The 13,123-nt window shown below is 34.8% G+C and overlaps 1 protein-coding gene across 4 annotated transcripts in view; it reads left to right on the plus strand.

Moving 5' to 3' along the window:
• Positions 1-13,123, plus strand: part of CRY1 (cryptochrome circadian regulator 1) — a 112,591-nt gene that overhangs the window by 87,315 nt on the left and 12,153 nt on the right. For 3 of the 4 annotated variants that reach the window (XM_049115344.1, XM_025461824.3, XM_049115345.1), the window contains exons 4-12: positions 753-937; positions 1,314-1,402; positions 1,966-2,106; positions 2,188-2,499; positions 4,058-4,209; positions 4,446-4,648; positions 4,754-4,849; positions 11,069-11,140; positions 11,215-11,318. In XM_049115344.1, coding sequence (XP_048971301.1) covers positions 753-937; positions 1,314-1,402; positions 1,966-2,106; positions 2,188-2,499; positions 4,058-4,209; positions 4,446-4,648; positions 4,754-4,849; positions 11,069-11,140; positions 11,215-11,318 — 1,354 coding nt within the window. Of the gene's footprint in view, positions 1-752; positions 938-1,313; positions 1,403-1,965; positions 2,107-2,187; positions 2,500-4,057; positions 4,210-4,445; positions 4,649-4,753; positions 4,850-11,068; positions 11,141-11,214; positions 11,319-12,240; positions 12,881-13,123 lie in introns of those variants that run through there. The other variant, XM_025461814.3, reaches the window with a different exon arrangement.

Consider the following 13,123-nt stretch of genomic DNA (forward strand, 5'->3'; position numbering starts at 1 on the left):
TAGTTTCTGAACCATAAAATGATGGCATGGATTTTACCAGTAATTCTTTGTTAGGGCTAAATGCCAAGCAAAATGGCCATAGTAAAAAAGAATAATTAGTTATTCGTGAGTAGTGTCTAATGCACACTATGATTGGCAAAGCTAATCCTCTTTTTAGTATGACTTGATTGAGGCATTTAGTGATCAGAAGTAAATATAAAGTATGTTCATAAGACATATATGCTGGCAAATTTAACAAAGGCATGATGAGCACAACAGGAAGTAGCAATTGATTATTTCTATAGTTATAGAATCCTAGTAATACTTGCTTTATTGCCCTTCAGTATAATATTGGTCTGGTTTAGTTTTTACTGATGATTAAGAGATTCTTTGAGCTGAGTTGTAATATTTTTACCTTTTCATATATATATATAACTTTTATGTTATTGCCTTTAGGCTAACTTAGCCATCACTCATAGGTGCTTAATAATACCCTTTGTCTTAAGGTTTTGTTATTCGCATGCTGTATATTTTTGACACACAACAGATGTCTAGAAAATGAGAATAATTTTTAGATATTTTAATAAGTTTCCTGGTCATATAAGAAGTTTATATCCTCCTGGAAGTCTTAAGTAATTAATTTTGTTTTCTGATCTTAAGCATTCTTAGAACTTATCAACAAAGTATATTATCATTTTTTAATATTAACTGCATTTTACTAAGTTTTTTGTTTTTGTTTTTGTTTTTTTTGCATTTTACTAACTTTGTAATAGGATCATCGAACTCAATGGTGGACAACCACCTCTTACATATAAAAGATTCCAGACTCTCATCAGCAAAATGGAACCACTAGAGATACCAGTAGAGACAATTACTTCAGAAGTAGTAGAAAAGTGCACAACTCCTCTGTCTGATGACCATGATGAGAAATATGGGGTCCCTTCACTGGAAGAACTAGGTAGGTGTAAATGAAGTTTGAGAGTTAATAAATCTCTCAGAAAATCTCACTTCTAATTTAACATATAAGGTTTTTGCTTTAAAAGGGAAAGGAGAAAAAAGTCTAAAAGAAACTCTTAAGCAAAGAAGTGATAAATTTGTACATTATTTGTTTTCTAAATATGATCTATTATCACCTTAAGATGTTTGTCCAAAAGAATAGAGACCATGTTATATCCTTATATGTGAGGACCTATCCAGGGCCCTCAGTTCATTTTTATGCTACTGTCATAATTTTTCTGCAAAGTAGTTTTTCCCAATTATTATGGTTCAATAAAAATTATTTTAGTTCTAGAAGAATATTTTTTCTTTTTTCTGTTTCTTTTTTTTTTTTTTAGGTTTTGATACAGATGGTTTGCCCTCTGCAGTATGGCCAGGCGGAGAAACTGAAGCACTTACACGTTTGGAAAGGCATTTGGAAAGAAAAGTATAATTATAGATCATGCTTATATTTCCAAACTGGCATTTAAAAAAAAATTCACTCTTTTTTAAAAGCAATATATAGACTGTTAAACAGAAGAATTAAAATAGTTAAAATAGCATAAACCTAATTGTTTGAAAATTAACAACCATCTCTTTGTTTGAATATTTTTTCCTCCTCTGCTGACAATTTCCTCTTTATCTACTACCAGTACTACCTCTTCTATTCTTTCTGTGTAAGCTGGTATCTGATGACCATAACTTTGAAGCTATTCTTCTATTTCACCTTTACCTCAATGTCAAGGAGACAGGTTGAAAGTCCTCTCAGCTTGGTGTTAGGAATTTGAATATAATTTATTTCATATGAGTATGTGCTACACGAGGATGGCTGAAACAGAAGAATGCTCACATTTATTCTGTTGTGTTTTGTTATTAAAACATGTTTGTGACTGGGAAAATAAAATTTTATCTCCAAGAACTGTGTAACCTTTAAAAAATATGTCTGTTTTAAACACTCTTTTAAAATGGAAAAGGCAGTTAGTTAGCATAATTTTCTCTGTGTATTTTCAGGCTTGGGTGGCAAACTTTGAAAGACCTCGAATGAATGCAAATTCCCTGCTCGCTAGCCCTACTGGACTCAGTCCTTATCTCCGATTTGGTTGTTTGTCATGTCGACTATTTTACTTCAAACTCACAGATCTCTACAAAAAGGTATTGTCTAAAACTGAAGCTTATTTTTCAAAATACTTCTTTAAAAATTGCTGATAATAATACTTTGCTTTTTAACCTTAGGTGAAGAAGAATAGTTCCCCTCCCCTTTCCCTTTATGGGCAACTGTTATGGCGTGAATTTTTCTATACAGCAGCAACAAATAATCCACGCTTTGATAAAATGGAAGGAAACCCCATCTGTGTTCAGATTCCTTGGGATAAAAATCCCGAGGCTTTAGCAAAATGGGCAGAAGGCCGGACAGGCTTTCCATGGATTGATGCCATCATGACACAGCTTCGTCAGGAGGGTTGGATTCACCATTTAGCCAGACATGCAGTAGCTTGCTTCCTGACCCGAGGTGACCTGTGGATTAGTTGGGAAGAAGGAATGAAGGTGAGTATTCTTCTAACTAATGTTAGCACAGTCTTATTTTGAAGGACTCTATACCTTATTAAGACAATTCCTGGAAGTTGTCTATTATTTAGATTCATTTATAGTCTAATTTTTTCAGCAGGTAAAGATTTTAATTCCCTAACACAGGCATACTCTTGGAGAGCAGAATGGTGTATTCAGACAGGAAAAATGGTGAAAACTGGTTTTATTTTTTTTTTTTAAGATTTGATTTATTTATTTGAGAGGGAATGCAAGAAACTATAAACAGGGGGAGTGGCAAAGGGAGAGAAAGAAGCAGGCTCCCTGCTGAGCAGGAAGCATGATGTGGGCTCCATTCTAGGACCCTAGGGTCATGATATGAGCTGAAGGCAGACATTTTACTGACTGAGCCACCCAGGCACCCCCAGAAAACTGGTTTGATGAACCTAAAGTCATTTCAGAGACTGAACCAGCCTGGCCATCAAGGGAACTATAAGGTTTAACACACTGGACTCATTAGATGAAATATTTATAAGTGATCATTTCTGTTACAAAAATGGATTTGCCCAAGAATTCTTAGAAGTAATGAATTTATATTATAAAAATTATGTAACATTTTGCCTCACTTTAACATTATACTTTTTAGTGATCTATTATGTAAAGTGAAGCATACTGCATTTTGTGACATCAACCTGTGGTCATACATAATAGGATTAGATTTTCCCTATCCAGGGACCTTTTTTTTTTTTAAAGATTTATTTATTTATTCGAGAGAGAGAGAGAGAGAGAGAGAGGCAGAAATCTAGGCCGAGAGAGAAGCAGGCTCCTTGCAGGGAGCCTGATGTGGGACTCGATCCCCGGACCTGGGATCATGCCCTGAGCCAAAGGCAGATGCTCAACCGCTGAGCCTCCCAGGCATCCCACAAGGACCATTTCTGATCCTCTTTTTTTTTTTTTCATCTCCTGTATTTCTTAGTACAAAGTTGTACATGAGGTAGATAGATGTATATAGTACACACTTAATGACTTTATAAAAAGACATTTTAATTCTGTTTCCCTTTTGCTGAAGGAATTCCAAATTTAAACTCTATAATGCTAGTGCCTTTTTTTTTTCTTTTTTGCTAGTGCATTTTTTTTTTTTTTTCGCTAGTGCATTTTTAAAGGTCATTTATATTTGGGTGCTCCCTGTATGTAGACCAGTATATCAAACTTCTAAGTTTTTGTTAGTTATTTACTTGGTAGCATCTTTGCTTTCTTGAAAGTGTTTACTGCTTTTTTTCTTGCATTTTTAATTGAATCAGTAGCTTGAGTAATTATTTTATCCTCTTCCCAATAACATTGCAAAGACCAGAGAGATAAATTCTATTCAGAAATTCACTTATACTACTGATATTTTTCTTTCCCTGAAATAACTCAGTACAGAATAGAACATTGACAAGGAGGCTAACATTGGAATGTTCAATTTTACAGTTCTGTGCTAGATTTTCTTTGCCTTGACTTTTGATCTACAGAGTCCTGGAAAATGCTTGCTTTGAGAATTATATGTGTACAAACTAATTGGTTACTGTTACTTCTGAAGGTATTTGAAGAATTATTGCTTGATGCAGATTGGAGCATAAATGCTGGAAGTTGGATGTGGCTGTCTTGTAGTTCCTTTTTCCAACAGTTTTTTCACTGCTATTGCCCTGTTGGTTTTGGTAGGAGAACAGATCCCAATGGAGACTATATCAGGTAAATCAAGGGTGATTATTACTCAGTTTGGAATAACTAATCCAGGAAGAACGTTTCATGTTAAAGCAACACTTAAGGTTTTTTTCCACTCATCATGGGCAGCAGAGATGAGGAGATGGGTAAACAAATCATTAAATGGTATTGACTTGATTTTGGTCATTCATAGCTAATAATAAGTTTGTTATAATTTGCTTGTAGTTTATTTTATTAATAGTTTTTCTTCCTTCTCCCAAAAGGCGTTATTTGCCTGTCCTAAGAGGTTTCCCTGCAAAATATATCTATGATCCCTGGAATGCACCAGAAGGTATCCAAAAGGTAGCCAAATGTTTGATAGGAGTTAATTATCCTAAACCAATGGTGAATCATGCTGAGGCAAGCCGTTTGAATATTGAGAGGATGAAGCAGATCTACCAGCAGCTTTCACGATACAGAGGACTGGGTATGTCAGTAATTACCTTTGGTTTGTTTCTTTGGCAGGTGTTTATGTACCTATCCTTGAATTTGATCTTGATCATATTTTAATAGGAGTTTTTTTTCCCTTTAGGTCTTCTTGCATCAGTGCCTTCTAATCCTAATGGGAATGGAGGCCTCATGGGGTATTCTCCTGGAGAAAATATTCCAGGTTGTAGCAGCAGTGGAAGTAAGTGAAAAGGAAATTTCTATACTTAACATAAAGAGATTAATAATCAAATATATTTTTATTGAGTCTCACTGTAATGTTTTTTCTGCATACATGTGTACAGACACACACACACACACACACACACACACACACACACACGCCCTCCCTCATTCCATTAGTGATATTTGGGAGATGGAAAACATTATGTGTAGTAGAATTTAGCTCAAGGTAAAGATCTTGCAAACTGAATGAAGAGGGCAATTTTAAGGGTAAAATGAAACTTATATTTTCTGAAGGCTCATTATTTTTTAGTTTGTTAGGTGCATATCAGGTATAAGGTTATTAGTTAAGGTCAGTGGTCCTGTGAATATGGCCAAAAGATTTATCATACACACGCATAGTCTTTAGTCTTTTTGCACACGAGTTTTTCCTTACAGTCTGATTGATAGTGGTTTTCTATATGATAAATATTTGGTTGCCACATATATTCTTAATGTGTGTATTAATAACGTCAAGAAGCCAGTATTTATTGGTAATTTGAATCATTGTGTCAGTTTTCAAAGATTCTAACCAAAAATAGCATCATGGGGATCCCTGGGTGGCGCAGGGGTTTGGCGCCTGCCTTTGGCCCAGGGCGCGATCCTGGAGACCTGGGATCGAATCCCATATCGGGCTCCCGGTGCATGGAGCCTGCTTCTCCCTCTGCCTGTGTCTCTGCCTCTCTCTCTTTCTCTCTGTGTGACTATCATAAATAAATAAAAAAATTAAAAAAAAAAAACACAAAAATAGCATCATGGTAATTAATTTGATTACAAACAAGGCAGCATTTGAGGGATGCTTATTTTTTTTCCAAAAAGGTCACGTTTAAAATTGATATTAAGAATAAAACTTATTTTAAAAATTGAGCCTTTCTGATTCAGAAATACACTCCATCCTTTTGAGAGCATATATTTATTCTCTAACAATTAGATTAAGGAGAAAGGAACAAAACATTCATTTTAACTATCTACTTTGTGCACAGTACAAGGGGATTTTTGCCACATTGTCACAATAACCTGGGAGGTGGTGGTGGAAATAAGCCAAGAAAGGTTAGGTAAATTAACTATGATTCCACAGTAAGTAAAATTCAGATCCAGATCTGACTAGTCCTAAAGTCCTTATTGGGCCTCCCCTGCAAATGTAATGCCATATGTACTTTTATAAGATCAAGCATTTTTTTACTGGAATGTCTAGTAGTTGTCAGTGATGGCAGTATACTTCAGAAGTGTTCTTCTGAGAGTCTCCTACAATTTGAACTTCAGTAAGATATCAATTTAGTAGTTTTGTCAGATCTCTTGTTCACTTCACAGCTTGCTTCCTCTGTCCATACATGAATTTGAGGGACAGAAGTTCTGTGAAGCACATAAATAGTAGGCAGGTAACAGAAGGGTAGGAAGCAACAGGCATCAGGTGCCCAACTAATGGGTGGTGATGGTACAGACTGCCTCTTGTTCCACTCAAATCTGTATTTATTATTTGGAATTAACCATAAAAACTAATTATGGTAGGAAGTTAAATTGAAATAATTTTGCTTTACAAATACACATGTATTTTATGATATAATAGGATTAATAAATCCTGAAGTACTCTAATCATGTAAATAGTTGGCTGTAACACACTTTGTATTAGGTGCTATGAGGCGAAAAAAGTTATAAATTGTAAGATGCTGCTTCCACATACAATAGGGGAAAAAAAAGATCATTGAGCACTTAAGGAACTACAGAAGTTTTCTTGCAAGATGGTGGGTTGGGTAGCATTTGGGTAGGCAGCTGAAGGAGAGAGCATTGTGGACCTGGAAATGAGAGTGATTATGGAAAGATCCTGAGGGTTTGGACTATGCGATTAAACATTTCTCTCCCTTCTGGTTTCTGTTCCATTTGAAAGGACATTTAGATACTTCTGTAGCATATTTCTTTATGCCCTCTACTTACCCTGTTTGTAGGCTTTTATTTTACAGTATCTCAAAGGGCAAGGTTCTTTATGACTTGTACACAGATGACTTGAAGTATTGTTGTTCTTATGATAAAACGCAATCTATGATAGTAATATGTTTTAGTTTTTATTTAAAATTTTTTTCTATTAAAAATAGTAATTAGCGGGGCAGCCCCAGTGGCGCAGCGGTTTGGCGCCGCCTGCAGCCTGGGGTGTGATCCTGGGGACCTGGGATCAAGTCCCATGTCGGGCTCCCTGCATGGAGCCTGCTTCTCCCTCTGCCTGTGTCTGCCTCTCAGTCTCTCTCTCTCGCTGAATAAAATGAATAAATCTTTAAAAAAAATAAAAATAGTAATTAGCATTATTAGTCATTAGGGAAATGCAAATTAAAACCCCTAAGAGATGATATTTCATACCCACTTAGGGTAACCAACTATCACTGATTACCTGGGATTGAGGGGCTTCCTGAGACCTGGGACTTGCAGTGCTAACACTTGAAAAATCCCAGATAAACTGGAGTGAATTGGTTACCCTGAACTCACTCCAGTGCCTAAAACATGATAGACCGTAAAAAGTGTTGTGGAGGACGTGAAGAGACTGGAACCCTCATATGTTGTTGAGAGATGGGCTGTAAAATCGTACAGCCACTTTGGGAAACAGGATGGCAGTTTCTTACAAGCTAAACATTAATTTAACATACAATCCAGAAATTCCATTCCTAAGTATCTATTCAAAAAAAATGAAAATATATGTCTACACAAAGACGTAAGAATCAGAAGAATGTTTATGATAGTTTTATTTATAATAGTCAAAATATGGCACATCCACACAATGGAATATTCATTAATAAGAAGGAATAAAATGTTGGTACATACTACAACATGGATAAACCTCAAAAATATTAAGTTAAAGAATCCAGACATAAAAGACCACATACTGCACAATTCCATTTATATGAACTATCTAGAAAAGGTGTATCTTCAAAATAAACCAAGGAAGTTAATGGTTAATTTAGATATAGGGGTAGGAATGAGAATGAATGCAAATTGGGATGAAAATGTTCTAAAATTGGATTGTCCTGATGATTACAGAACTCTGTAAAGTTACTAAAAATTATTGAATTGTATACTTAAAACAGGAATTTTATGTTATGTAAATTGTACCTCAGAACTGCTTTTAAAAAAAACTATTCACGGGAATCCCTGGGTGGCTCAGCGGTTTAGTGCCTGCCTTCGGTCCAGGGTGTGATCCTGGAGTCCAGGGATCGAGTCCCACATCGGGCTCCCTGCATGGAGCCTGCTTCTTCCTCTGCCTGTGTCTCTGCCAGTCTCTCTCTCTCTCTCTCTCGGTCTCTCAAGAATAAATAAATAAATAAAATCTTTAGAAAAAAATTAAATTAAATTAAAATAAAAAAAACTATTCACTATATATAATTTCGGAAATTCAGAAAAATAGAAAAGAAGAAAAAAATCACCCACAATTCCATTCAGTAAAGACAGTTACTATAAAAATTTTGGTATATTTCCTTTGAATATCTTTTCTGTGCAGTTTTCCCTCCACAATATCTTTAAGTTAGAATTTTATGAGTGAAAAACCCTTGGTGCTACGGACAGTGTAACATAAGAGGAGTATGATCATATGAACTTTTTGCCCTTAGAAAATGTGGGATTTTTTTAAAAACAACAAATATGGGTTTTTTAAAGTTGTTTTCATTCTAAAATTCCCATCTTATATAATCTTGGCATTTGAAATTTAACTACTGCAGTGTCTTTGAAGACATAATGAATATGGGGATTTCTGATTTTTCTAAGTAGCCAGTCATAAGCCAGTTGGTCTAGCAAAGATCTTTACTCATTGTCTCTTATACTGTTATTCTTGTGAAAATATAATTTATTGTATTTTTATGGGAAAGTAATAGGCAGTTGAGATATTCATGAATTTAGAGACACAGGAAGATTCTGAGTACTTATTATTTAGCTCTGTAAAGAATAAAATGCTATCTTAAGGAAATTCTGAATGTATTTATTGAGCTTATTAATTTGCCTTTCATCTTCAAAACTAATCACTCCTGATTAATACTATAATTTTTTTTGCCTGTTTTTGAACTTTATAGAGTCCTGCTGTTTGTATTCTTTTTTGTATGTGGCTGCTTTCACTCAGTATTTTTTGTTTATGAGATTATTCTTATTTGTCTTAGAACTGGAAGTGGAATAAAATTAATGAAGTTGAGAAAATGAGGTGACTAGTCCGTGATTTAGCCTATCTCTGTGATTCTTCCAGTAAAATTGACTTTTCTTTCCTTGGTATCCCCACTGTATGCCATAGCAGCCTCCACCCCAGCTTAGTAATATTTGTATCCCTAGTACCTGGTATAATCTGTAGCATAAAGGAGCACTTGACAAATGTATAAGTGTGACTAATGTATAAGGTGTATTTGTTGAGATTTCCTTTCTTTTTTAAAAAATATTTATTTATGGGACGCTTTGGTGGCTCAGTGGTTGAGCCTCTGCCTTTGGCTTAGGTCGTGATCCCAGGGTCTGGGATCAAGTCCCTCATCGGGCTCTCTGCAGGAAGCCTGCTTCTCCCTCTGCCTGCATTTCTGCCTCTGTGTGTGTGTGTGTGTGTGTGTGTGTGTGTGTGTGTGTGTCTTATGAATAAAAAAATAAAATCTTTTTTAAAAATTTATTTATTTTAGAGAGAAAGAGAGCAGGGGGAGGGAGAGAAGGAGGTAGAGAATCCCAAGCAGACTCCCTGCTGATTGGGGAACCTGACTCAGGGCTCCATTCTGAGATCATGACCCAAGCGGAAACTGAGTCCAGTGCTCAACCTACTTAGCTACCCAGGCACCCCTGTTGAAGTTTCCATGATTGCAAAATATATGCAATATGAAACTTAGCATTTAACCATTTTAAATGTACAATTCAGTGGAATTAAGTACATTCACATTGTTATGTGAAGTTTTTAATTTTTTTTAAAGATTTTTATTTATTTATTCATGAGAGACACAGAGAGAGGCAGAGACATAGGCAAAGAGAGAAGCAGGCTCCATGCAGGGAGCCCGACGTGGGACTCGATCCTGGGACTCCAGGATCACGCCCTGGGCTGAAGGCAGGCACTTTAACTGCTGAGCCAGCCAGGTGTCCCTGTTATGTGAAGTTTTAAATAATCTTGTACAATAATGCAAGGCAGCAAGTATCACTATTAGGGTAAGTCTGATGATAAAACTAGGAGTAGCACCATTCAGTGGTGAATTTGCTGTAGTCCAGAATCTGACCTTCAACCTTACAAGTCCAAGAACTGAGTGTTTTTAGTTTAATTAGAGGTGACCTTAAGCATCTGACTCTTGATTTGGCTCAGGTCATGATCTCAAGGTAGTTAGATCAAACCCCACATCTGCTCCACCCTGGTTATGGAGCCTGCTTAAAAGATTCTCTCTCTCCCTCTGCCCCTCCCCCTCAAACAAACAAACAAACAAACAAACCACGTGATTTAAAATATCAACAGGGAATACTAATTATTTATGATGGAGGTATCCCTTTCCAGTGGTAAAAGACCTCATCCCGGATCAGGGCATGCACTTTCCCAATTTGGAGTACCTGAAAAGCTGAATCCTTTATCCAGAGGAACTTGAGCATGAAATTAAGTAGATTGCCTTGTTCAAACCATGAGGTGACTTTTCTTAGTGGGTAGAATGTGCATATTTGTCCATAATATAGACACACTGACAAAAATGTTTCTCTAGCACCTACCATCTGTGTCAACCCATTCTCCTATAACATTATTTCTTTTTAGAAAGATTAATATAATTCCTTAGGCTAGGTAACTGCCACATTGTGTTTCCTCCTCCTTGTGTGCTTTGAATTGTTTAATTCTCATCTGGCAGACCCTATTCACTTATCTCCAAGGACATATGTTTTGGCCAGGCACTGAATGTGGAATCGAGGGACAAGAAGTGAAAGGATATATATCTCACTGTTGCCCTATATTTTGCTTCCATGGTCAAGTGTCTAATTGTCATTCAGTAAAGAAATGTTTTTTAGACAAAGATTTTTAGTGATACTGCCTTTGAACCAAAAGTCAACATTTCTATGATCCTAAGTTTAAATTTTCCTAATTTGGGCGTGTGATTTTGGTTCCTGTGAAGGATTGAGGTTTAGTCCTAAAAAGCATAAATGCCCTTAATACAATTATTTAAAAATGAATTTGTAGTCTTAATACATATGACTTGGAATTTAAGTAATTTTACTGTGTTTTAAATACTAACAGGTTGCTCTCAAGGGAGTGGTATTTTACACTATGCTCATGGAGACAGTCAGCAAACTCACCTATTAAAGCAAGGTAAGAATGAAGCATTTGAGCATACTGTTCTTTGTACCTTTCCTATCTTAAATATACATTTTTTAAATATATAGGAAGAAGCTCCATGGGCACTGGTCTCAGCAGTGGGAAACGTCCTAGTGAGGAAGAGGACACACAGACTATCAGTCCTAAAGTCCAGCGACAGAGCACTAATTAGGTAAATATTTTAGAGCTCGATTTCTTGTTTTAGTGTGTAATCAACATAAATTAAGACAATTTCCAAAATGGAGCTAATCATTTTTTTCAAACTAGAGAGACTGAGGCATACATTTTTCAGTGATTATTATAAAATCATTTAATTCTTAGACAAGAGAAGTGCATCTCTACTTTTCAAATTGTTGCACTAGATTTTATGGTCATCTTAATTGATGATCTTTAAATTTGGAAAAGTTTTGATATTGTGCTTAAGTGATTTCTCAGAAAAAGATATCTTTTTCATTTCCTTACTATGTGACCATAAATTTAAAACAATTAGTGACTTTTTATTTTAGTGGTATTAATATAATTCTTTTATGAACTTTTTCCCAAATCTTTGTCTCTTAAATATTTGTTTCTTTTTCCTATTGTGATACTGCTGAAATCTAAATTCTTTCCAGTTCAAGAATAGTTTAATTTTTTAAGATACTGTCCTTTTTCTTAGAGGTATAAAAAAGCCATGGCTATATTCATGTGGAATATTATTTATGATTTAAATTTATATGAAAAGCATCTATAGCAGTATATTTGCCAGTTTTTAAAGACTTATTTCTTCAGTTATCTTAAACTGTTTGCATTTTTAAAATTATTGCTAACTATATTTATCATGGTGAACATTGAGTTATGTATGGAATTGTTGAATCAATATGATGTACACCTGAAACTTAATATAATATTGTATGTTAGTTATACTTCAGTAATAATATATATATGAACAGCAATAATAAAAAGTAAGTTTAAAAAAATTGCTGTTTTTTTAGTATCAATTCTAATTAGACTGTAAATTTCTCGAAGATAAGATCAGTAAACACTCAACAAATTTTTATCATTTAATTCCTTGCAATCAAACTTTACCCAGTTTTTTTTTCCCCCTTAAATCACAGAAAACATTCAGGAGGAATACTGTTGCAGCTGAAATTGGTGGGGAGTTCAGTACTTATTTTAGTTAAATTATTTAAAATGTTCTTCATTGATGGAAAGCAGTTACATTTTGAAATGCATTGTTTCTAATGACATTTCTGTAGTTTTAAACTTTTTAATGAATTTCGCATAGGACAAATGGTAATTTGTATATAAAGAACTTGGTAAAAAATTTGCTTAATGTAAATATAAATAGTCACAATTAGTATAGACCCATCAATATATTTTTGATAATTTTTCATGTATGGTAAAAGTTACAGTGACAAACTGATATTCTGATATAAAAAGTTTTGAGAGTCAATGTGGGAAAATAAGGAGGTTTTTAGATTTTCTTAAAAGACTTTGTTAAAATTTTAGGACAAAATTTTCTTGACATCATTGTTTGATCTAACTTTACACTTTGATAATAATGTTTTAGAAAATGTGTGCAATCAAAATTGGTAGTTAGAGCCTCTGTTAACACAGACAATATATGTTTTAAAGCTTCATGTATGCCTGTTTTGACCCAAATCTGTGGAAGTATCATGTGTTAAGTTCTCCCTGTCTCCCTTTGTTCATTTACAGCTAAGTGACCTTGTTATTAAAGTATATGCATATATGGAATCTTGTGTACTTGGTGGTGGTTGTTTTTTCTTTTCTTCTTTTTTGTTTTTGTTTTAGGTAAGTGGGAGAGCGTTGTTACATGAGATGTGATTACAAACTAGAGGGTCTATAAACCACATGTAACCATTCTGGATGAAGGAACAGCTCCCTTTTATTTAGTAGTATAGTATTTTTCAAAATTATTCCAAATAAGATTACTATCTTCCAAATGCTTTATACTTTAAAAAATACCTATCTGGAAGA

The sequence above is a fragment of the Canis lupus genome, chromosome 10, assembly GCF_003254725.2.
Source record: "Canis lupus dingo isolate Sandy chromosome 10, ASM325472v2, whole genome shotgun sequence".
In the NCBI taxonomy this organism is placed as follows: domain Eukaryota; kingdom Metazoa; phylum Chordata; class Mammalia; order Carnivora; family Canidae; genus Canis; species Canis lupus.